The sequence below is a fragment of the Onychomys torridus genome, chromosome 5, assembly GCF_903995425.1.
Source record: "Onychomys torridus chromosome 5, mOncTor1.1, whole genome shotgun sequence".
Classification (NCBI taxonomy): Eukaryota; Metazoa; Chordata; class Mammalia; order Rodentia; family Cricetidae; genus Onychomys; species Onychomys torridus.
The window spans coordinates 34,608,154-34,629,401 of NC_050447.1; the positions used below are offsets into that span (position 1 = coordinate 34,608,154).

At 44.0% G+C, this 21,248-nt stretch overlaps 1 protein-coding gene across 4 annotated transcripts in view; it reads left to right on the forward strand.

The window, feature by feature from the left end:
- Utp4 (UTP4 small subunit processome component) overlaps positions 1-20,778 on the forward strand; it is a 30,427-nt gene extending 9,649 nt beyond the window's left edge. For all 4 annotated transcript variants that reach the window (XM_036187089.1, XM_036187088.1, XM_036187090.1 and 1 more), the window contains exons 6-17: positions 2,658-2,869; positions 3,383-3,554; positions 3,647-3,738; positions 5,505-5,601; positions 7,145-7,209; positions 8,727-8,849; positions 10,788-10,944; positions 12,811-12,917; positions 14,798-14,893; positions 16,148-16,333; positions 19,859-19,969; positions 20,544-20,778. In XM_036187089.1, the coding sequence (XP_036042982.1) occupies positions 2,658-2,869; positions 3,383-3,554; positions 3,647-3,738; positions 5,505-5,601; positions 7,145-7,209; positions 8,727-8,849; positions 10,788-10,944; positions 12,811-12,917; positions 14,798-14,893; positions 16,148-16,333; positions 19,859-19,969; positions 20,544-20,660 (1,535 nt within the window). In that variant the 3' untranslated portion in view covers positions 20,661-20,778. The remainder of the gene's footprint in view (positions 1-2,657; positions 2,870-3,382; positions 3,555-3,646; positions 3,739-5,504; positions 5,602-7,144; positions 7,210-8,726; positions 8,850-10,787; positions 10,945-12,810; positions 12,918-14,797; positions 14,894-16,147; positions 16,334-19,858; positions 19,970-20,543) is intronic.
- The last annotated feature ends 470 nt before the right edge of the window (positions 20,779-21,248 follow it).

The following is a 21,248-nucleotide window of genomic DNA, read 5'->3' on the forward strand; positions in this document are numbered from 1 at the left end:
CCTGTGTCCTGCTGCTGCAGTATCCATCACATTGTCTTGATCTGAGTATTTGTAGCTGCCTTCCCATCAGCAGTCGGTGTTTTTGTCATGGCCATTCTCCCTGCGTTCCTGACACCTCATCCGTAAAGTCTTTCAGTTACATAAATTAGTACAAAACACAAGTATTTTGGTGTTTTTGTTTGTTTGTTCCTGCCATTTCTATGTCCTTAAAAATAAGTCTCTTTGTTTTAACTCTTTCCTTCCGGTCTGGCTTAGCCACTTGGGCCATGCTGCACAGGCGTGAGGTTGGAAGACTGGTGATTCAGTCTTTCTGGGGTCCCTTTTGCTTCTGTGTTGTTTGGGATTCTCCCTTTCCCTGTTAGGAAGTCTGGTGCCATGCTGATGATTGACCCTTTGCAGTACAGAGTTAGGCTTTTGTTTGGTTTCCAGGACCTGTGAGCATGTGCCTTTTCCCCTTTCCCTTTCCTTTGTGGGGGTTTTCTTTGTTTCTCTGGTGGAGAGCCAACCCAGGCCCTTTGTGCACTAGGTGAGCCCTCTGCCTCTGAGCCCTGAAATACTTGTCGATGTGGGAGCCTGTTGTAGGTTTGTTTTTTTCTCTTTTGTCATTCAGTTGTGCCAGATATGTAGGAGATTGTTTTAATTAATTCAAAGCCTCGTGTTTTGGGGGACATTCTTACAATTACTTTGTAGGTCAGTTTCTGTGTTCTCTTTCTGGAATTTTGTTACTTCAGTGTTGGGTCTTCTAACTTTCTTAGTCACTTTTAGTCACGTTTTTTCCTTTGTTTGTTTGTTTTTTCGAGACAAGGTTTCACTTGTAGTTCTGGCTGTCCTGGAACTTGCTTTGTTTGAACTCACAGAGATCCCCCCTGCCTCTGCCTCCCAAGTGCTGGGATTAAAGACGTGTGCAGCCACCACTGGACTTTCTTAGTCACTCTTATTTTTCATCTTTTTTACTTTTTTTTTTTTTTTAAGATTTATTTATTAGCCAGGCGGTGGTGGTACACACCTTTAATCCCAGCACTTGGGAGGCAGAGGCAGGTGGATGTCTACAGAGCAAGATCCAGGACAGGCACCAAAACTACACAGAGAAACCCTGTTGGGGGGTGGGGGACCAGGGGGTTTTGTTTTTTGATGGGGTGTTGGGGTGTGTGTGTGTAGGAACCTGCTAGAGCTGTGGTTAAATGCTGTCGTGGGTGCTGGTAACCAAACTCCAGTCCTGGAAGGGCAGCAAGTACTCACCAACTGAGCCGTCTCTGCAGCCCTGAAGAGGCCCTGCACTCCTGCTGTCCTGCTGTTCATTTGTTTGCCCTTTCTGTTTGTCTGTCCAGATTTTCTTGTTCGAGGAGGCTTTCTCTGAGTGTGTCCTGCTTATACTTGTTCCATCACTGAGACTCTTGAGCGTGCTCGCCATGCCAGAGTCATCTGGGTGGCCTGTTGGGGAACTTCTGAAGTCAGGATCTTAGGAAAAAAATGTTCCTTTTTGTGTGACGTGGCTCCCAGAAATTAGTCAATCAATCAGTTGGTTTTTTGGTGCAGGGGATCAGCTCATCCCTGGGTATTATACATCCCCACCACTGAGCTGCTTTTTCAGACTCTTTCCATTCTCCTCCCTGGTGACATTCTGAGGATAAGAAATCTGATGTCGGGGCTGGAGAGATGGCTCAGAGGTTAAGAGCACTGACTGCTCTTCCAGAGGTCCTGAGTTCAATTACTAGCACCCACATGGTGGCTCACAACCATCTGTAATGAGATCTGGTGCCCTCTTCTGGCCTGCAGTCATACATAATAAATAAATCAATCTTTTTAAAAAAAAGGAAAAAGAAAAAAAAGAAATCTGAAGTTTCCATGTCCCGTTAGCAGTTTTCACTTGGCCCTGTTTCCCTCTACACACCCTTGTCCCATACTTGGTTCCCAGTACCTTTTTTAATTTTTTTAAAGATTTATTTATTTATTATGTATGCAGAAGAGGGCTCCAGATCTCATTACAGATGGTTGTGAGCCACCATGTGGTTGCTGGGAATGGAACTCAGGACCTCTGGAAGAGCAGTCAGTGCTCTTAACCTCTGCGCCATCTCTCCAGCCTCCCCCCAATACCTTTTATATAAGAGTCTTCAGTTAAGACAGTTTGGTTACTATCTGCTGCTTACTCAAGTCTGCAGCCTCTTAGATTAACTTCCAACCATCTCCTTGGAGGTCCCTCATCCTCTTGTTTCTGAAGTACTCCAGGGTCCCTAGCTCCTGGAGGTTCTGTGTATAAATCAGGTTTTCCCTAAGGCTAACCTGTGTCTTGGTTCCAAGGCTCTACTTAGTTACCACTCCCTGAGTTATTGTCTCTGTCTTCGTGTCTCCCTTTCCTATATACAGAGTGTGGGAAAGAGAGAGTGTAGTGTTTGTATGCAGCATGCCAGCTTTTAAGAGAATGTCACACCTTTCCATTCATTTCCCCAGAAGGGATCTCTGGTCTTCTCTGCCTCCCTCCCTCTCAGTGAACTCTCTTTCTGCTTCAGGTACCTTTTGGAGTTTTAAAACAGTTCAACACAGCTGCCATGTAATGACATCTGTGTTCAGGCATCCAACTCACCACACTGTGCTTGTCCATGCATTTTTGGAAAACGAAACTAAACACCATCTACATGTGTACCTTTCTTATTTTTCAGGGAGCATTATTCGTAAGATGGTTTTAGATAGGCAACACTTGGGAATAACTAAGTCAAGGTGTATCGTGTGGGGTGTTGCCTTCTTGTCCGACGGCACTGTCATAAGTGTGGACTCTGTTGGAAAGGTGCAGTTATGGGACTCAGCTACCGGGACGCTTGTGAAAAGCCATGTCATCGCAAATGCTGATGTGCAGTCTATTGCTGTTGCTGATGTGAGTATGGTCCCAGCCCAGGTAGTCCTTGAACTTAGGATCCTCCTGCTGAGTCTCCTGAGTAGCTAGGATTACAACCTTCTGTCACCATGCCCAGCTTGGTTTCTCATTGAATGTGTAGCATATGACTGCATAACACTTCGGTGATACTAATGGTTAGCGTTGTCAGTAGTGGGCAATTGTTGCCTATGTCTGAGCTTGCTCCTCTGACAGAACTGCCTTCCCTGGAAAGCTCCCTTCTTTCTCCCCTCCCTGAGGCATGGTTTCTCTCCAGGGTAGCCTTGGCTGCCCTGGAACTCTGTAGATCAGAATGGCCTCAAACTCACAGAGACCCACCTGTGTGCTGGGATTAAAGGCGGATACCACCTCCGCCAGACAGCAACATCCCTTCTAATTGAAGGCATGAGTTTTCTTTTCCCCTGAGCTTCCCAGATAGAAAACCTAGAAGAACGTTTTTCCATCTGGACCTTGCTTGTTATGTTGACGTCTCTCCCTCATGACTTGATTTCTCAGCAAGAAGACAGTTTTGTAGTGGGTACGGCCGAGGGCACGGTATTCCATTTTCAGCTGGTCTCCGCGGCTTCCAACAGCAGTGAGAAGCAGTGGGTACGGACAAAACCATTCCAGCATCACACTCATGATGTGCGCACTGTGGCCCACAGCCCAACAGCTCTGATATCAGGAGGTGGGTCCTCCCCCAGCCAGCTGCTCTGGACTCTGCCGGCTCTGAGGGTTTCTCTTGGTGGAGATTTCTCTCACTGTGTGCCTTTGTTTCAGGCACTGACACCCATCTAGTCATTCGTCCTCTCATGGAGAAAGTGGAGGTAAAGAATTATGATGCTGCCCTTCGAAAGATCACTTTCCCCCACGTGAGTATCCGCTCTCACCCTCAACATCTCCCCATCCCTCTCTCCAGTCAGACTGGACACAGCTCACACTTCTTAAAGCTATCTTCATTCCTCGCTGAGGCAGGCTTCCCCGAATACACTTGGTGGGTGGGTGTGTGCGCGTGTGTGTGTGTGTGTGTGTGTGTGCGTGCGTGTGTGTGTGTGCGTGTGTGTGTGTGTGTGTGTGTGTGTGCGCGCGCGCGCATGCATATTGTGATAATGAGGTAGACCCAGTTTAGTTACTGGGGAGGTCTACTCAACTTGTGGGAATGATACCATTTACCTTGAAAGGAACACTACAAGCCTAGCTTCTCCACCCGAATAATAGAGCCTGCCCTTAAAAACAAGCTAACAAAATTCCTGTCAAGTACAGTAACTAGGAGTGATGTTTGCATTTAAAACATACACAGTTTGGGGGGAGGGATGGGTCAGTGGTTGGTTCAGAGTAACTATCTGTACCACCAGTTCAAGAAGAACTAACACTGTTCTGGCCTGCTCGAGCACTGCGTGAATGTGATGCACGGACATTTCATGCAGGCAAAACACCCATATACATACATTTAAAAATATTTTTTAAATTACCCACATATTTCATGTATGTGGTTTGATGAAGTCAGACATAGTCCTCTTTCTTCCCCCCACCTCTCTTTACTTTCAAGACAGGATCTCACTTTGTAGCACTGGCTGGTTTGGACCCCCTGTGTGGACCAGACTAGTCTTCAACTCACCAGCCGTCAGACGCCTCATTACCTCTTGAACTGAGTCATTTCTGTGCCACTGTTGTCCTGCTCTGATCATTGTCTCTTGTGGATTCCTTCTCAGTGGCTTTTTAAATGATTTCCCTTTTTGTTTGTTGTTTCTGAGAAAGGGTTTCTCTGTGTAGCCCTGGCTGTCCTGGAACTCGCTCTGTAGACCAGGCTGGCCCAGATCCACCTGCCTCTGCCTCCTAAGTGCTGAGGTTGAAGGCGTGCGCCACTGTGACCAGGTGCATTATCTCCTTTTATTAACCACTATGTCATTCTGACCTGATCTCCACTGGTCATTTTAAAAGCAACATGTTCATTCCTCTAGTTTAAGAAAGCTTTCCTTGCTGCTGTTGTCTTCAGCATAGATCCTAGTTTCTTCATGTGGCTGTAGAAACCTGTGTTGATCTTGGACCGGCCCATCTCCCCCAGCCTTTCCATTCTCAAGTCTCTTTTCAAGTGCTTTTGCATTTGACCTGTTCTGCATGCTCTTTCCTCCCTGAAACTTCTTACCCTTCCTTCTCCGCTTGACTAATCTTTACCAGTGAGCCTCGTCTGTTCTGTCTGTTCTACAAGGATAGGTTAGGTATCATTTCCATTCATCCTGTGTTTATCCATGTTAAATCTTGTGGCATACTGTAACGTGACTGCCTAATCTGTGTTACTTCTTTAGAAGCATCTTGAGATGAGTGACTATTTCAATCCCCATTGTATTCTTGAATTATAGTACAGTGCCCAGATTGTGGTAGCTATGACTCAGGCTATATCTATCAAATAAATGGATTTTTTTGTGTGTGTGAGACTGGGTCTCACTATTGTAGCCCAGTCTGTCTTAGAACCCACTATGTAGGCTGGCCTTGAACAAGGGCGAGTCACCATGCCTGCTAAGTAAATGGGTTTCAGCGGTGGAGAAAGGGTTGTGTTAGGATGCTGCTGTTGCCTCTGGAACTGAAGCAGCAGGTGACCAGGTTGACCGATTTATGAGTTTTCAATTCTTGGATGCAGCGTCGTCTCATTTCCTGTTCAAAAAAAAGGCAGCTGCTCCTCTTCCAGTTTGCTCATCACTTGGAACTTTGGAGACTAGGATCTACAGTTGCAACAGGTAAGTCAGCAGCGGGTTTGTGTTTGCTTGGTTTTTTGTTTGTAAACTTAGTTTTAAAAACTGGCAAAATTTTAAAAATAGAAAAGGGGCGGGAGAAATACCAAGATGGGCTGATGTAAACCTCAGAAGTAAAGTGCCTGCCTGGGAGCACAAGTCCCCAGGTTTGAGCCACAGTATCATCCAACACACCCACACAAAAGAAAACTGGAAGCTAGCCATAGTAGTACATGCCATTAATCCTAACACATGGGAGGCAAAGACCTGAGCCAAGAAAAGAAAAGAAAACTGGAAAGAGAATGCAAACCATCAAAATTACAGTTGAAAATCTGCCTGTAGAAAATAAATCAGGCATGGTAGCAAAGACTTGGAAATGGAAACAAGAGAATGAGAAGTTCAGGACCAGGTTAGCAGAGACAAGAGGATCCCTGGACTTACTGGCCAGCCCAGTCCAGCCTAATTGGTGAGGTCCTGGCTCTGCGAGAGACCCTGTCTCAGAAAATAAAGTGGAGCTGGCCGTGGTGGTGTGCAGCTTTAGTCCCAGTGCCAGCACTTAGCAGGGAGAGGCAGGGGATCTCTGATTCCAGGCTAGCCAGGGCTATATTGTCAGACCCCCACTGGAAAAAAATAAAGTGGAGAGCAATTGAAGAAACACCTAATGCCCACCTCTGACCTGCACACAGACATATGCATACATACATACATTTAGAAGGATAGATTTTTTTTTCCTGTGTCTGTGGAGAAATATGATTTTCCCATATACAAGAAAAAAAAATTACTGAATGTTAAAGTGTTGTTTTAGTTTTCTGAAATAGGATCTTACTCTGCAGTTGATATTGACCTTGAACTCAGTAATTCTAAGTGATGAGATTATACACTATCTAAAATCTTAAACCAGATACCAATGTTGTTGGTTTTTTGTTTTTTGTGTTTTTGGACTGTCCTACCTAGAACTCAAATCTGTAGACCAGGTTGGCCTTGAACTCACTATCTGCGTTGAACAACCATCACCTGGCCTTTGTTGTTGTTTCTTAAGAGTTTAAATTTTAGCCAGGCAGTGGTGGTGCATGTCTTTAATCCCAGCACTTGGGAGGCAGACAGGCAGGGCTACACAGAAAAAACATGTCTCAACTCCCACCCCTAAAAAAGAGTTTAGGTGTCTGTAAGATGCATGTAAGAGGCAGATGTCACTTTTGGCCTGACTTTATAACAGCAGGCCACTGAGAAGGGGAAGATAGGATGATGTGTAGTGGCGGTCCTGCATGGCTCTGGAATGAGTCTCCAGTTTAGGAAATGGCTTGAATTCTCTTCTTTAGATGTGTTAAAATCTGCCTCTGCCCACCTGTGTCTGGGGTGAAGCTATGCAGACTGTGGGCCTCGAGCAGCAATCCCTCTGCTGTTCTCACATAGCTCTTCAGACTGTGACCACGACCGTGGGTAATGTGGGTAAACCAGAGCTGCAGGAGGTCCTCTTACTCAGAGTTGACTTTCAAATGGAAAACTACACTCTCAGTGAAAAAAACTCAGGGGAGTTTTCTGCTTTCAGGCAAGAATGGAGATACTCTTCCACTCTCTAAAAATGCAGACCATCTACTACACCTCAAGACAAAGGTAAGGATTGTGCCCAAGGTCCAAAGAACTTCTGCATTCTGAATCTGTGTTTATAAGTTAGCTATTGAGAATTTGATAAGTGAGTGTAGGAAATGTATATTATAAACATAACATGGACCTTTAATAATTAGGAAAGTGAAAGGCTGTATAATCAAATTAAGCCTCATGCTCACCCCACATCTTATTGTTCAGAGATAAGCATTTCCACGGTTTCCTGTATATCCTTCAGAAAAACAAAAGAACTTATGCTCATTTATATGTGTATGTTTCCTTTTTACATTAGCAACATGCCGTGTAGATTGCTTTGATGATTTTTTATCTTTAACAAAAATGTCTTTTAGCTGTTTGTGATAATCCTGACTGTAATCCCAGTACTTGGGACATGAAGGCAGGAAGTTTAGGAGTTCAAGGTCATTTGGTTAGTAGGGAATTTGAAACCACCTTGGGCTAAGTTAAATCCTGTCTCAAAAAAAGCCTTTAAAAGAATAAAACTTTCGGTCATTTATGGTGACACATGCCTGTAAGTTCCAACACTCAGGAGACTCAGGGAGGAGGGTTGCCCTGAGTCTGCAGTCAGCCATGGCTAGGCTGTGTAGAGAGACCCTGCCACCCCTCCCCTCTAAAAAGGGACTTTGAAGAGGAGGTTCCTTGATGCTAGGATTACAGGTGTGTATCTCCATACCTGGCTTTATTTTTAACTATGTAAATATTACACTGCATTTTTTCCTTCTCCTTCTCCAGATATTTTTCATTTGTTCTTAGAGATCTTTTGGTGGGGGTTGGGGGGCGGAGTTTCAGGACAGGGTTTCTTGTAGCCCTCGCTGTCCTGGAACTATGCTATGTACACTAGGCTGGCCTCAAAGATCTGCCTGCTTCTGCCACCTGAGTGCTAGGGCTAAAGGTGTGCGCCACCAAGCCCTGCTCTTAGAGGTCTTAATGTAGGTCATCATGGACGGACAGAAAATCAGCACTCCCAATCTTCTGTCCCCAGCTTTTGCATTAATGCCTTCCTCTTCATATTTCTCAGGTTGAGGCATTCTTAGTTATTCAAAGACCTAAGGAATTACAGTTATCTGCAGACCTATGTTGGATTTGGAAATCAGAGTGCACCAGTGAGGTGTTAAGATTATGTATAGACATTTGTGGACCTGTCAGAGCACCGAGAGCTTGAAGAGTCCTAGGAACCTGGTTTCAGGAAGCTTTGCCAGGCTTGAGGACTCACTGCTCTAAGTCCGGTTTGCTGTCTGATGCAAGGAAATTGGAGTGAGACTGTCTGAAAATGGGTGATTTTTGTTTGTTTGTTTGTTTTCTTTTTGTTTGTTTTATTTTTGTTTTTCAAGACAAAAACTTTAGAGCTTTAGAGCATGTCCTAGAACTTGCTCTGTAGACCAGGCTGGCCTCGAACTCACTGAGATCCACCTGCCTCTGCCTCCTGAGTGCTGGGATTAAGGGTGTGTCACCATCTCCCAGCTAACAGTTGTCTTTTTTCCACTCATGTTGCTTCCTCCAATTGCCAGGGCCCTGAGAACATTATCTGCAGTTGTGTGTCCCCGTGCGGAAGTTGGATAGCCTATTCCACGGCATCTCGGTTTTTTCTCTATCGATTGAAATATGAACGTGACAACATAAGCCTCCAAAGAGTAAGTGAGGGCAAAGTGTGTTCCTGTAAGGAAGAAACTTCCTGCATGTTTAGAGTGTAAGTGAATTGGATAAGAATCCTTAGTGAGGAGAGGTGGCTCAGCAATCAAGAGCACTGGCTGCTCTTCCGGAGGACCCGGGTTCAATTCCCAGCAGCCACATGGCGTCTCAGAACTGTCTGTAATCCAGCTCACAGTGACTTGATACCCTCATACAGACAGAAATGCAGGCAAAACACCAATGCACATAAAATAAAAATAAATTAATCGTTTAAAAAAAAAGAATCCGGGCTGGAGAGATGGCTCAGAGGTTAAGAGCACTGCTTGCTCTCCCAAAGGTCCTGAGTTCAATTCCCAGCAACCACATGGTGGCTCACAACCACCTGTAATGAAATAGGTGCCCTCTTCTGCCCTGCGGGGATATGTGCAGACAGAACACTGCATACATAATAAATAAATAAATAAATCTTTAAAAAAAAAAAAAAAAAAGAGTCCTCTGGGTGTTGGTGGCACACACCTTTAATCCCAGCACTGGGGAGGCAGAGGCAGGTGGATCTCTGTGAGTTCGAGGCCAGCCTGGTCTACAAAGTGAGTTCCAGAAAAGGCGAAAAGCTACACAGAGAAACCCTGTCTCGAAAAACAAACAAAAAACCCCAAACCAAACCCCCCCAAAAAAAGAATCCTTAGTGAAAAGGTCATAGCTGTTACAGAGCAATCTTTTAGGGACCTGCTGCTAAATCTGACAACCTGAGTTCTATCTCCAGGACCCACATGGTAGAGGGAGACTCCCACAAGTTAACCTCTGATGTCTACGTGCGTGTGCGCACACACACATGTACTTTTTAAAAATGTTTTATTTACTTATGTGTATTAATGTTTTGCATGTATGCATATATGTCTGTTCACCATGTGTGTGCCTGGTGCTTACAGAGGCCAGAAATGGGCAGGTCCTCTTGGCCTGGAGTTACAGGTGATTGTGAGCTGCTTTAAATCTTTTTTGTTTTGTTTTGTTTTTTTTTTAAAGATAGGGTTTCTCTGTGTAACCCTAGCTGCCCCTGAACTCACTCTGTAAACAAGGCTGGCCTCAACTCAAAAGAGATTCGCCTGCCTCTGCCACTACAGTGCTGGGTTTAAAGGTGTGCGTCACCTTCCGGCTTTGTTGTTATGGTTTTTTTGTTTTTGGTTTTTTAAATTTATTTGTTTACAGTATACAGCGTTCTGTCTGCATGTTTGCCTTTACACCAGAAGAGGGTGTCAGATCTCATTATACATGATTGTGAGCTGCCATGTGGTTCCTGGGAATTGAACTCAGGACCTCTGGAAGAGCAGCCAGTGCTCTTAACCTCTGAGCCATCTCTCCAGCCCACAACTTTGTTTTTAAATCTTATAGAAGACTCTAGGTTCAATCTTCAGCACTACCACTTCAATGCTAAGTATTTGGTTTTTTGCTTTTATTTTGTTTAATTTTTATACATTTTAAATTAAAATAGGATTACATTTCTTTCCTCCCTCCATTCCCTCAGGCCTCCTTCTTTACCTCCTCCACTCTCAAATAGGTAGCCTCTTTTTCTTTTATTATTATTGGTGTGTGTATATGCACAAATATATAAGTATAGCCTGGTGAGTCTGTTTTTGTTCTTAGTGTGTGTGTGATCTTTGGGCTGATGTATTTATTAAATACATAAAAAGAAAAAGAAATAGGGAAACATTCCTTGCAAAAATAGTATTTTATTCCCATTTTAAGTTATTTCCAAGACAGAGAATTGAGCAGTTGCCATCTGGATGAAGAGGCTAGATAGGTTATAGGAAGCATGGCAATGTTCCAGGCCCTCTGTGGGTCCTTGCTTGGAAGTTCCAAGAGTTAGTATAACTTAAGCTGGCTGTGTCAGGTTGTGGTGTGCTGCTTTCTCTCACTGGCTTTCACTGTTGATTTACCCAAAGGTTTCCAAAATGCCAGCATTCCTTCGCTCTGCCCTCCACATTTTGTTTTCTGAAGATTCAGCAAAGCTCTTTGTGGCAGCCAGTCAAGGGTCTCTGCATGTCATCCGTCTGCTGGAAGGAAGCTTCAAGCACCTGCACACTTTCCAGCCTCAGTCAGGTGGGATTTCTGACTAAACCGGGGGTTCTCGGGGTCTCTGGTGACTTCCTCGGTAGACCTCAGTGCCAGCAGGGTGCTTGCTGCTCTCACCTGGCAGATTCTCTCGTTCACGTGTTTGCCATTTCAAGTAGGAGGAGATAGCTGGCAGATGAAGACTCTCGATGAGGTCTGAAATGTTCCTCACACCTACTCCTTTCTCGCTGGGTTTTTGATTCCTTATTTGGGCCAGAGAAGTTTCATCATCCTTAGTTTTGTTAGCAGAGTTGGGGAGAAAGTAAAAGTCATCTGCAGTCCTGACACCTAATAGCTCCCCTTAGTGTTTTGGTGTTTTCTGGTGTATCTGGGTAGAGATTTGGGGAACACACTGCTTTTTTTTGTTGTTTATTTCTATGAAATGTTTATATAAGATGAAAATATTGTTAAACATATAGTTTTTTGGGGTCATTTGTGCTTGTGACTGTTTTCATGCTCCATGAGAACATAAGATTGCCTCAGTGAGTGACTATATATACTAGCTAGTGCTGAGTTAACTGTTGACTTCAGCTTCTTCTCCAGTTTCTGTTGGTAGTTGGATACATTCCGTGATTCTATCCCTTGTCCCTTGCACTGGAATTTAGCTACTTCATTGCCGCTTTAGACTCCCATCAGCCTGGCTTGTAAACATTTAACATTAACTCATTGAAAAGCTGCTTCATGCCAGGCATGGTGGTGCACAATTTTAGTCCTAGCACTTGGAAGGCAGAGGGAGAGAGATCCTGTCTCATACCCTCACCGCGCACACACACCCCAAAAAAACAAAGTAAAGAAAAGCTGCTTCAGAAGCATTCAGAAGAGGCCTACCATTTAGGAGTCAGGTGTGAATCTTACACTATCTTCCCTTACCATCTTTATCCTTCAACAGATGGTTTATGACTTGTTGTAAAGCTTTTTTTATTATTTGGGATTGTTAAATGCAGCACATATTTTAGCATATAATGTTGATGGCTAATTTTTATTCCACATCTTCTTGTTGCAAATTGATTCAAACCCTTTGACAGAGGTAGCTCATCTCTGCCCCGTAGTGTTAAACAGATAGCAGGCACTCAGTAAATTAAATCTGTGCTTCAAGTCTGTTACACATGCTGTGTCCATAACTAATTTGAAAACATTAAATAGGCAAAGGAAGTTTTTGAAATAATTAGCTTAAGGTATGGTTTTAGTGCTTTACTCAGATCTGAACCAGTGATGTCTCTAGTTTGATCTTTCTGGCCTCTCTTCACATGAGAAACAATAGTTTTTATATTTATTTATAATATATTTATTTGCACCATGTCTCATAATGTAGACCTAACTGCCCTTAAAATTGGTATGTAGACCATGCTGGCCTTGAACTCATAGTCTCTGCCTCCTGAGTCCTAGTATTAAAAACTTGTGCACTATGCCCAACAATAGCTAATTAAATTTAAAAATTGGGAAAAGCATAGCTACCTAACATTTGGGAGGCCTAGGCACATGGATCCTAAGTTTAAAGCTGTCTTGCGCTACAAAAGGAATTTCCTGTCTCCAAAAAAAAAATTAGGCCAGGCGGTGGTGGCGCATGCCTTTAGTACCAGCACTCAGGAGGCAGAGGCAGCAGGATCTCTGTGAGTTTGAGGCCAGCCTGGGCTACAAAATGAGTTCCAGGACAGGCTCCAAAGCTACACAGAGAAACCCTGTCTTGAGAAAAAAAAAAAAATTAAAAATAGGTTAGCATTTAAACTAGTTTGTAAAACTCCAGTAAGGTCTCCTCTAAATGATTTATAGCCATGTAGGTCTCGTTGGTTTCTGCATGATCTCCAGGGTGGCTGTGCAGTCTAATTCAAGAACTTGTTTCTTCCGTCCTCGCAGGGACAGTGGAGGCCATGTGTCTTTTGGCAGTCAGTCCAGATGGGAATTGGCTAGCTGCATCAGGTACAAGTGCTGGAGTCCACATATACGATCTGAACCATCTAAAGGTGAGCATCAGATTTCATAGCAGCAGTGTGGCAGTGTGAGTCATACAGGAAGAGGGTGCTAGTCATGCTAAGATGCCAGGCAGGTTGGGGTGACCTGGAAATTTACTAGACTTTTTTTTTTTAAGCAAGAATTTTTCCTGCTTTAGATTTCTGTTTTAGAATTTTTTTTTTTTTTTTTTTTTTTTTAATCTGAAGCTGAGGACCGAACCCAGGGCCTTGAGCTTGCTAGGCAAGCACTCTGCCACTGAGCTAAATCCCCAACCCCTGGAATTCTTTAGCGCCTCAAAGCTGTACTGACATAATATTAAAATCACAAAATATTTAAAACTTAGAAGAATGGTGTAATACTCAAAATTAGGGATTTGTGAGTGGTGAACCCATTTTGTGGCTAGGGATATAGCTCAGTGATAGAGTACTCGCCTGGCATTCATGGCACCCTAAAGTCAGTCTCCAGTACCACAAAGCAGACAAATAACAACAACAAAATGATAAAAAAGACAAAAATACACAGGTGTCTCTGTTTTGAGGAGGGAGGGAAAATTCTGATCCCTAGACACTGAGCTGGAGATCATAACAGGTTTCCTTCCATCACTTGCCTTGTAAATCAGTGTGGTTCTAAATTAGATAGGAGAAAATAAGACCATGGTTGGGGAACCCTTCTGACAGATGGGTAATAATACTGCCAGCTATATGTTGAGTCTGTTGATGGTTTTAATGAGGCGCTGCAATGTGCGAGAAAGGCCACAAGGCACAACAAAACCCACTATCAGAGTTTTATTAGGAGAAGGGAGGGATAGAAAAGAGTAGCCATCTAATCACAAAGAGTGTGATCAGGCCTGTGGAAGACGCATGCAGGGGTGGGGAGAGAAGGAGAAGGAGGGAGGAGTCTGATCTGCTTCTTATGGATTCCCCTATATATGTGCATATGGGTTTATGGAGCTGTGCCATGCATGTGCATAGATTGCGTGGTCACGCTGTGCACAAGGCCCCTTACTTGGCTACTGAACTGTGCAAGTGTGGTCATGTAGCTGGGTGAGTAGCCAGAAATTCCAACATCTGTCACCAGCACCGACAAAAAGAATGTTTCTGTGTAGTGCTCACAATCCTTAGAGTTGTACCCAAATGTCCATTCTTAGGTTATCATTTTTTAAGACCCAGTGTGGAGCTTTGTGTTCTCAGTACAGTGGTATATTTAAGTGATTCATATTGACACATTTACTCAGAGAAAACTGCTGTTGGGTTTTCTGGTGATGCTCCATTTTGTAAGCAGTTAAGCATAATTAGTTCGTTTGTTTCTTTGAGAAAGGGTCTCACTGGCCTGGAACTCACTATGTAGTACAGGCTGACCTCAAACTCAAAAAGATCCGCCTGCCTCTGCCTTCAGAGTAGGGGCATTAAAGGCGTGAACTACCACACCCAGCCATTTCATTTCATTTTTGTTTTTTTTTTTATGAAATTAGTGTTTTTTGTTGTTGGAATGCCTGAACTTCCATAGAATGCTTTCGGATTCCAAAGAACCTTATTTCAAACTGAGTAGGCTTAGTAGTAGTAGAGCACGTGTTAGGAATATACAAGGCCCTGGATTCAAAGCCCAGTGTGAGAAAACAACAAAATAATAATAATAAACTACCAAAAAAATCACTGACATCTAGTTTTCTTTGTTTTGTTTTTTCCTGTGTGTATATTCTGTGTGTCTGTCTATGTGTGTGGTGGTGGTTTTTGAGGTAGGTTCTCACTGTATAGACCTGGGACGGGCAGCGCCTGCCTCTGTCTCTGGTCTGCCTGTCTTCTGCCATTGAAGTTGTGCAGCACCGTGTCCAGCCCATCTAATCTTTCTTGAAGGAAGATGCTATAGAGTTGTCCCTTGTCTTTTTCCCCAGCTTCACTGCACGGTACCTGCTTACAATTTCCCAGTGACTGCTCTGGCCATCGCCCCCAGTACCAACAACCTTGTCATTGCTCATTCTGACCAACAGGTAAGAGATTCTAGTGCTTTCCAGTCCCTTCTAGATAGTAACCTTGAGCCTGAGATGATGGACAGTGAGAGGAACTTTCCCTTGAAGATGCTGGAGGGTACATAGGCAGGTTTGGTTTGTGCAAGTGAAGCTTTCATATGTGGCCTGTGCCCACCATAGATCCATTGGTTTGATGGGGCACAGTTAACAATGCAGCTCTAGAGCTAAGAAGTACAAAATGATGGGGGAAGTTTGAAGTACTTTGCTAATCCCCGCTGCCGCTGCCACCACTACTACAGCCCTGTCTGTCCTGGAACTAACTCTGTAGACCAGGCTGGCCTTGAACAAAGACATCTGCCTCCTGGGTGCTGCTGGGATTAAAGGCATTTGCCGCTGCCACCTGGCTACACTCTGCTAATTTAAACTAGAGATGACATAAACTAAGAATGAAATATAATAAAATTGAAAACAACCTAAAAATGTGTGGCTTGCTTTCATGAGGAAACTAGGCCTTACTAAAATTCAGGGATCTAATCTCAGCCAAATGAGAGCTAACTCCACAGCATTTTTTTATGCTAAATTGTAAAGAGGTAGTCTTTAGAAACTTGGGCTATAGAGCACCTTATGAACTCATCAGTGCTTGTGTATCCTCATCTGTAAAATGGAGATGATGACTTCAACTACACCCCACTGAGCTGTTGGAAAGATTCTAGATATCCGGGAAGCACATTTGTTGTTTAGATTGCTAAGCAAATGATGCTTACTGTTTTGAGCAGTTTTTACACTCTCGTGTACACACACAGTATCCCAAAAATGCTCTCACTTTCATGGGTTTTCATTCTTGAACAAGACTATTCAAAGGTGGTACCTTAAGTGTCTTTGTCATTGAAACTGGTGCCCCCTGAATTTAAAGACAGTGACCAAAATCCCGTGGTGTGGGATATTGAGACAGGAGGATCAGAGCTGAAATATAAAGCTTTTTTTAGGTGGTTGTAAAATGTAATGCTAAGCCATGCAGTGGTGCATGCCTTTAATCCTAGCACTCCGGAGGCAGGGGCAGGAGATGGTGCTCTGTGAGCTGGAGGCCAGCCTGGTCTACAAATTGAGTTCCAGGACAGCCAAGACTACACAGAAAAACCCTGTCTTGAAAAACAACAACAAAAATGTAATGCTAAATATGGTGCCTCAAGGTTTGCTAATATTTGTGGTTAGGAAAAGATAAAACCCAAACTCCGTGGGTACACATGTCTACTTGCTTGGTGTTGTGTTCTTCAGGTATTTGAGTTCAGCATCCCAGACAAGCAGTATACAGAGTGGAGCCGGAATGTCCAGAAGCAGGGATTTCACCAGCTCTGGCTCCAAAGGGATACTCCCATCACACACATCAGCTTTCATCCCAAGAGACCGATGCACATCCTCCTCCATGATACCTACATGTTCTGCATCATTGACAAGTCCTTGGTGAGTTCTGTGATTTCTTTACTTAGGAATCTTGTGTGTAAGTGTGTATGCATCCCAACATTGGTGTTGGGAACAGAACATACTTCCTCTGCAAGAGTAGCAAATGCTCTTAACTGCTAGGCTGCTTTTCCAATCCCATTTTGTTTTGGGTTATTTGAGACAGGATGTTGTTATGTAGCCTGGCTAGCCTGACATTAAATTTACAGCAATCCTTCTGCCTCTACTTCCTGAGTGCTACTGGAGTGAGTTACCACATCCTACCTTTACTTACGAATTTTTAAGTATAAATAATGACTGATTAGATAGAGGAAGGAGCCTCCGAATAAAAACTGCTAGTGTGTACTTCCGAGGACAGGTGCTTTCGTTTGGCACTCTCCCTAGTTTGTATTACTACTCTTGAGTAAGGGCTAGCCTTTGCGGACTAGTTTTTGCTACTGTGGTTACTTCTCTACCTGGCTATTCAGCACATAAACCTAAGTAGAAAAGTGATGACGTTGGTCTTCAGAAGATGCCCCCGTAGGGAATACCTTTGAGCTGACTCTTCACTTCCACTCTTGGGTCACTGAGTCAAGTAGCTTCGTTAAAGGAGGCTCCCCCCACCCCCATATTTCGGCCACCCTGCCCCTTAACTGAAGGAAGACACTTTAAGAAGTTGATCTTTGTATTTTGAGAGAAGTCTAGTGAGGAAAGTCCATTGTCAATGACTGTTATTTAGGTAGGGACACAACTGTTTTCTTTAGTTTGAGATACTAGCTTCTGTTTGGTGTGTCTTTTCTGGGTGGGGCTTTCTCTTCTCGGAGACTGTGGACCACAGCCATGGCTGCACTGCACTCTGGGTTTCAGTTATACCCAACACCAGCTGTTCTGTGGATCTGTGAGGGTGCGGGTGGAACGTGCGTGGGTAAGGCAGCAGATGGCTGTAAAGGAGGTGTGCACAGGGATGTGTCACTGAATCTCATCTCTTGGGTCCTGTGTCCTGGAATGTGGGAAGCAGAGCTGGCTGGCAAGTGACTTCTGTGAGATGAGTGGTACAGGAAGGGCCCCTCCCACTCACTCGGCTCTCTGTAACTCAGCCCCGGAGGCTTTCTCCCAAGTGCTGATGATAAGTCCCTCATGTCCTTGTACCAAGTAGAGCTAGTTCCCAAGGAAGTAAGAGATGAAGTGTATCGTTTATTTGGCCATCTCTTGAAGTGTCAGTGACATCAGTGGGGGTGGTTTATGTTATTTTCCCCGGGGGAGAGAGAACCTCAGCCACTTGGCCAGTGTGTTAGAGATGGCCATGAGGGGGAGGTGTAGAAAGTACAGTGCCTGTGTGGGCTGAGATCCTGCACATGCCCATTTGTTCTCTTACCAAGTATTACTGACAAGACTGGTCAAAAGCTTGTGTGCCTTTAATCTTGCCATGGAATATGAAGCCCTTTCTTGCTTCATCCTGGCCATGAAGGCCCCGTTTTTTTGCCTAACACATTTTTACAGGACCTTAGGTATATTAATATCTAAGATAGGTATACAGATGAAATATTACCAGCAATAAATCTCTTTCTAAAAATGTTATCTATATGTGTACCTGGAAGAGTTTACATGCACCATGTAAGTGCGGTGTCTGTGGACACTAGAAGATAGCAGATTTCCTAGAATTGGAGTTACAGGCAGTTATGAGCCACCTGGTGTGGGTGTTGGGAACTGAACCTGGGTCCTATGCAATAGCAGTAAGCAGCCGGCGGTAGTGGTGCACACCTTTAATCCACCTTTAATCCCAGCACTCGCTCAGGAGGCAGAGGCAGGTAGAACTTTGTGAGTTGGAGGCCAGATTGGTAGGCAGAGTGAGTTCCAGGACAGTCAGGGCTACACAGAGAGAGACCCTGTCTTGGGAGGGGGAAAATCGTTTTTTTTGGCAATGGCTGGGGTGATGGCTTAGTAAATAATAAACTTTTTTAAAGGTTCTCTCTCTTTCTCTCTCTCTCTCACTCACTCTCTCTCTTTCTCTCTGTCTGTCTGTCTGTCTGTCTTTGTGTGGGGGGGCGGTTTGGTTTTTTTGTTGTTGTTGTTGATTTTTGAGACAGGGTTTCTTTTTTTGTTTGTTTTTCAAGACAGGGTTTCTCTGTGTAACTTTGTGCCTTTCCTGGATCCTGCCTCTGTCTCCTGAGTGCTGGGATTAAAGGCGTATGTGCCACCACCGCCCAGTGAGACAGGGTGTCTTTATAGCCCTATCTGTCCTGGAACTCAATCCATAGACCAGGCTGGCCGTGAACTCAAAGATCTACCTGCCTCTGATTCCCAAGTGCTGGGATTAAAGGCATGTACCACCACCATACGGAAAAAGTTTTTCTTTATACATGTAATTTTCCCTTTTTTTTTTTTTTTTTTTTTTTGGATTTTTGAGACGGGTTTCCCTGTAGCTTTGGAGGCTGTCCTGGAACTTGCTTTGTAGACCAGGCTGGCCTCGAACTCACAGAGATCCACCTGCCTCTGCCTCCCGAGTGCTGGGATTACAGGCGTGCGCCACTACTGCCGAGCCATAAATCTGTTTTTAAAAGTGGGCTGGTGAGGGGTTGGAAAGATGGCTCAGCGGTTAAGAACACTGACTGCTCTTCCAGAGGACTCAGGTTCAGTTCCCAGCACCCATATGGCAGCTAATAACTGTAACAATAAGATCTGACACCTTCACACAGACATCCATGCAGTCAGAACATCAATGCACATAAAACAAAAATAAATAATTTTTGTTTGTTTGTTTTTCGAGACAGGGATTCTCTGTAGCTTTGGAGCCTGTCCTGGAACTCGATTTGTAGACCAGGCTGGCCTTGAACTCACAGAGAGATCCATCTGGCTCTGCCTTCCGAGTGCTGGGATTAAAGGCATGCAACACCACCACCCGGCTATAAATTATTTTTAAAAAAGAAATTTTTTTTAAAAGGTGGGCTGGTGAGGTAATGGCTTTTTGGGTAATGGCATTTGCCTCCAAACCTAACAGCCTTAGTTTGACCCCTTGAACCCAATGGAGGAAAGAGAGAACTGACATAGTCCTACATTCAGTTTCTATGACCCTCCCATGGGATAGTGACCCCTAGTTAAAGAACCTGGGGGCCTTAGACACACACAGTTATGCATATCTGTAACTCTAGCACTCTTGAGGACCAGGAGAACTACAGTGATACCTGTCCCTAAACCAAAGCAGACAAAGAATGGACATGAGCTGGGTCCATAAAGTAACTTTTCGTTGTTTTATTTTTATGGTGCCTAGGGGTCAAACCCCAGGTCTTAAAATGCTAGACAATAAAGCCGTAGTTCAAATGGTATGTCTTGTTGGACCTAGTGGTTCAGGCCTGTAATATCAGTCACACAGAAGACTGGAGCAGAAGCCACACCGATTCAAGGGCCAGCCTGGACAACTTAGTGAAACTCTCAAGAAGTTCTAAAAAACTAAGATTGGGGACATCGTTCAGAGTACTCCTGTGTGTGAGTCCCTAGGCTTGCTCTCTTATACTACCCCAGTAAATAAATAATATATCTTTGTCTTTTTAGCCACTTCCAAATGACAAAACTGTGCTCTATAATCCACTTCCTCCCAAAAATGAATCAGATGTCTTCCTGAGGCGCACGGCCCATGCATTTAAAATTTCTAAGAAATATAAGGTAAAAACCTATTTGTATCCTGGATGGTTGGTTCCCTGTGGTGTTATCAAAATGTAATAACTAACAATTGGAAGACTAGTATATCTTTCTTTTGCATGTAGAGACCCTGACTTGGGGGAGACTAGTGACCTTGAAGTTATCTCTATCTGTGCCTCTATGTTTCATTGATTTTGACTCAGTGGGTTAGAGGCAGGCAAATCATACTTCCCTGTGTGAGAGAAATTTATAGTAATCTTGGTGCTCATGTGGGGTCTTTGTTAGTATGAATATTCTTCTCAACTTCTCGTTAAAGAATGTTTTGAGGAATAAAAGTAATGGAAGATATTGAATTGACATGATTTTCTTTTTCCTGACTAATCTCACCATCTACAAACCCAGTTGTCTATTGAGCTTATGCTACCGCAGCTGTCTGGTCTGGCCTACCTCAAGTTCATACTCCTTCTGAGCCAACTCCACTCAGTCCTAGGGCAGGGAAGGTCGTCAGGGTTTTCGTCCTTTGCATCTTGGCTGACGCTCTAGTTATTGTATCAGAGAGGTGAATGATTGCTGGTGACGTCACATCCTCTCTCTGCAGCCCTTGCTCTTCGTGGATCTCTTGGATGAAAGGACACTTGTGGCAGTAGAACGACCTCTGGACGACATCCTGGCTCAGCTCCCACCACCCATCAAAAAGAAGAAGTTTGGAACTTAAAAACAGGGCACTCTGTCCTTCCTTGAACTGTCTACCCTGTTGTTGTTGTTGTTGTTGTTTGTTTGTTTGTTTGTTTGTTTTCTCCAGAATCATGGTAATAAAACAAAGTTATTCTTTAGGACTAGTCACTGCAAACATTATTTTCCAAAATAATGGACAGGAATATCCTTTCATTGAGTGAAACGGAATGGAAGGTCACTGTAAATCTCCAAAGTAGGCCCAGCCGCATGGCTCTGGGTAAAAGCACTTGCCACTCAAGCCTGATAACAGCACTTGATCCCCAGAACCCATGGTTGAAGGAAAGAACCTTCTCTGGAAAGTTGTCCTCTGACTTTCGACGTGTGCTATACACAAGCACGCAATGGTAATGAACTAGAACTCCAAGGTATTTGTAGCTACAGTAATGAGCTGAACTCATACTACCCTTTTGGAATCTTGTCTGTTCTTGGCCTATAGTCTCAGGAAAGAAGATAGTCTAGGCTTTCTGTTCTCTTGTCTGTTCTGAGGTATCAAAGAACTGGGGTGTCACTATCTACTAGTCTGTAGCTTCCCAACATTACCCTGGAGGGTGCTACCAATAGCCGTAAT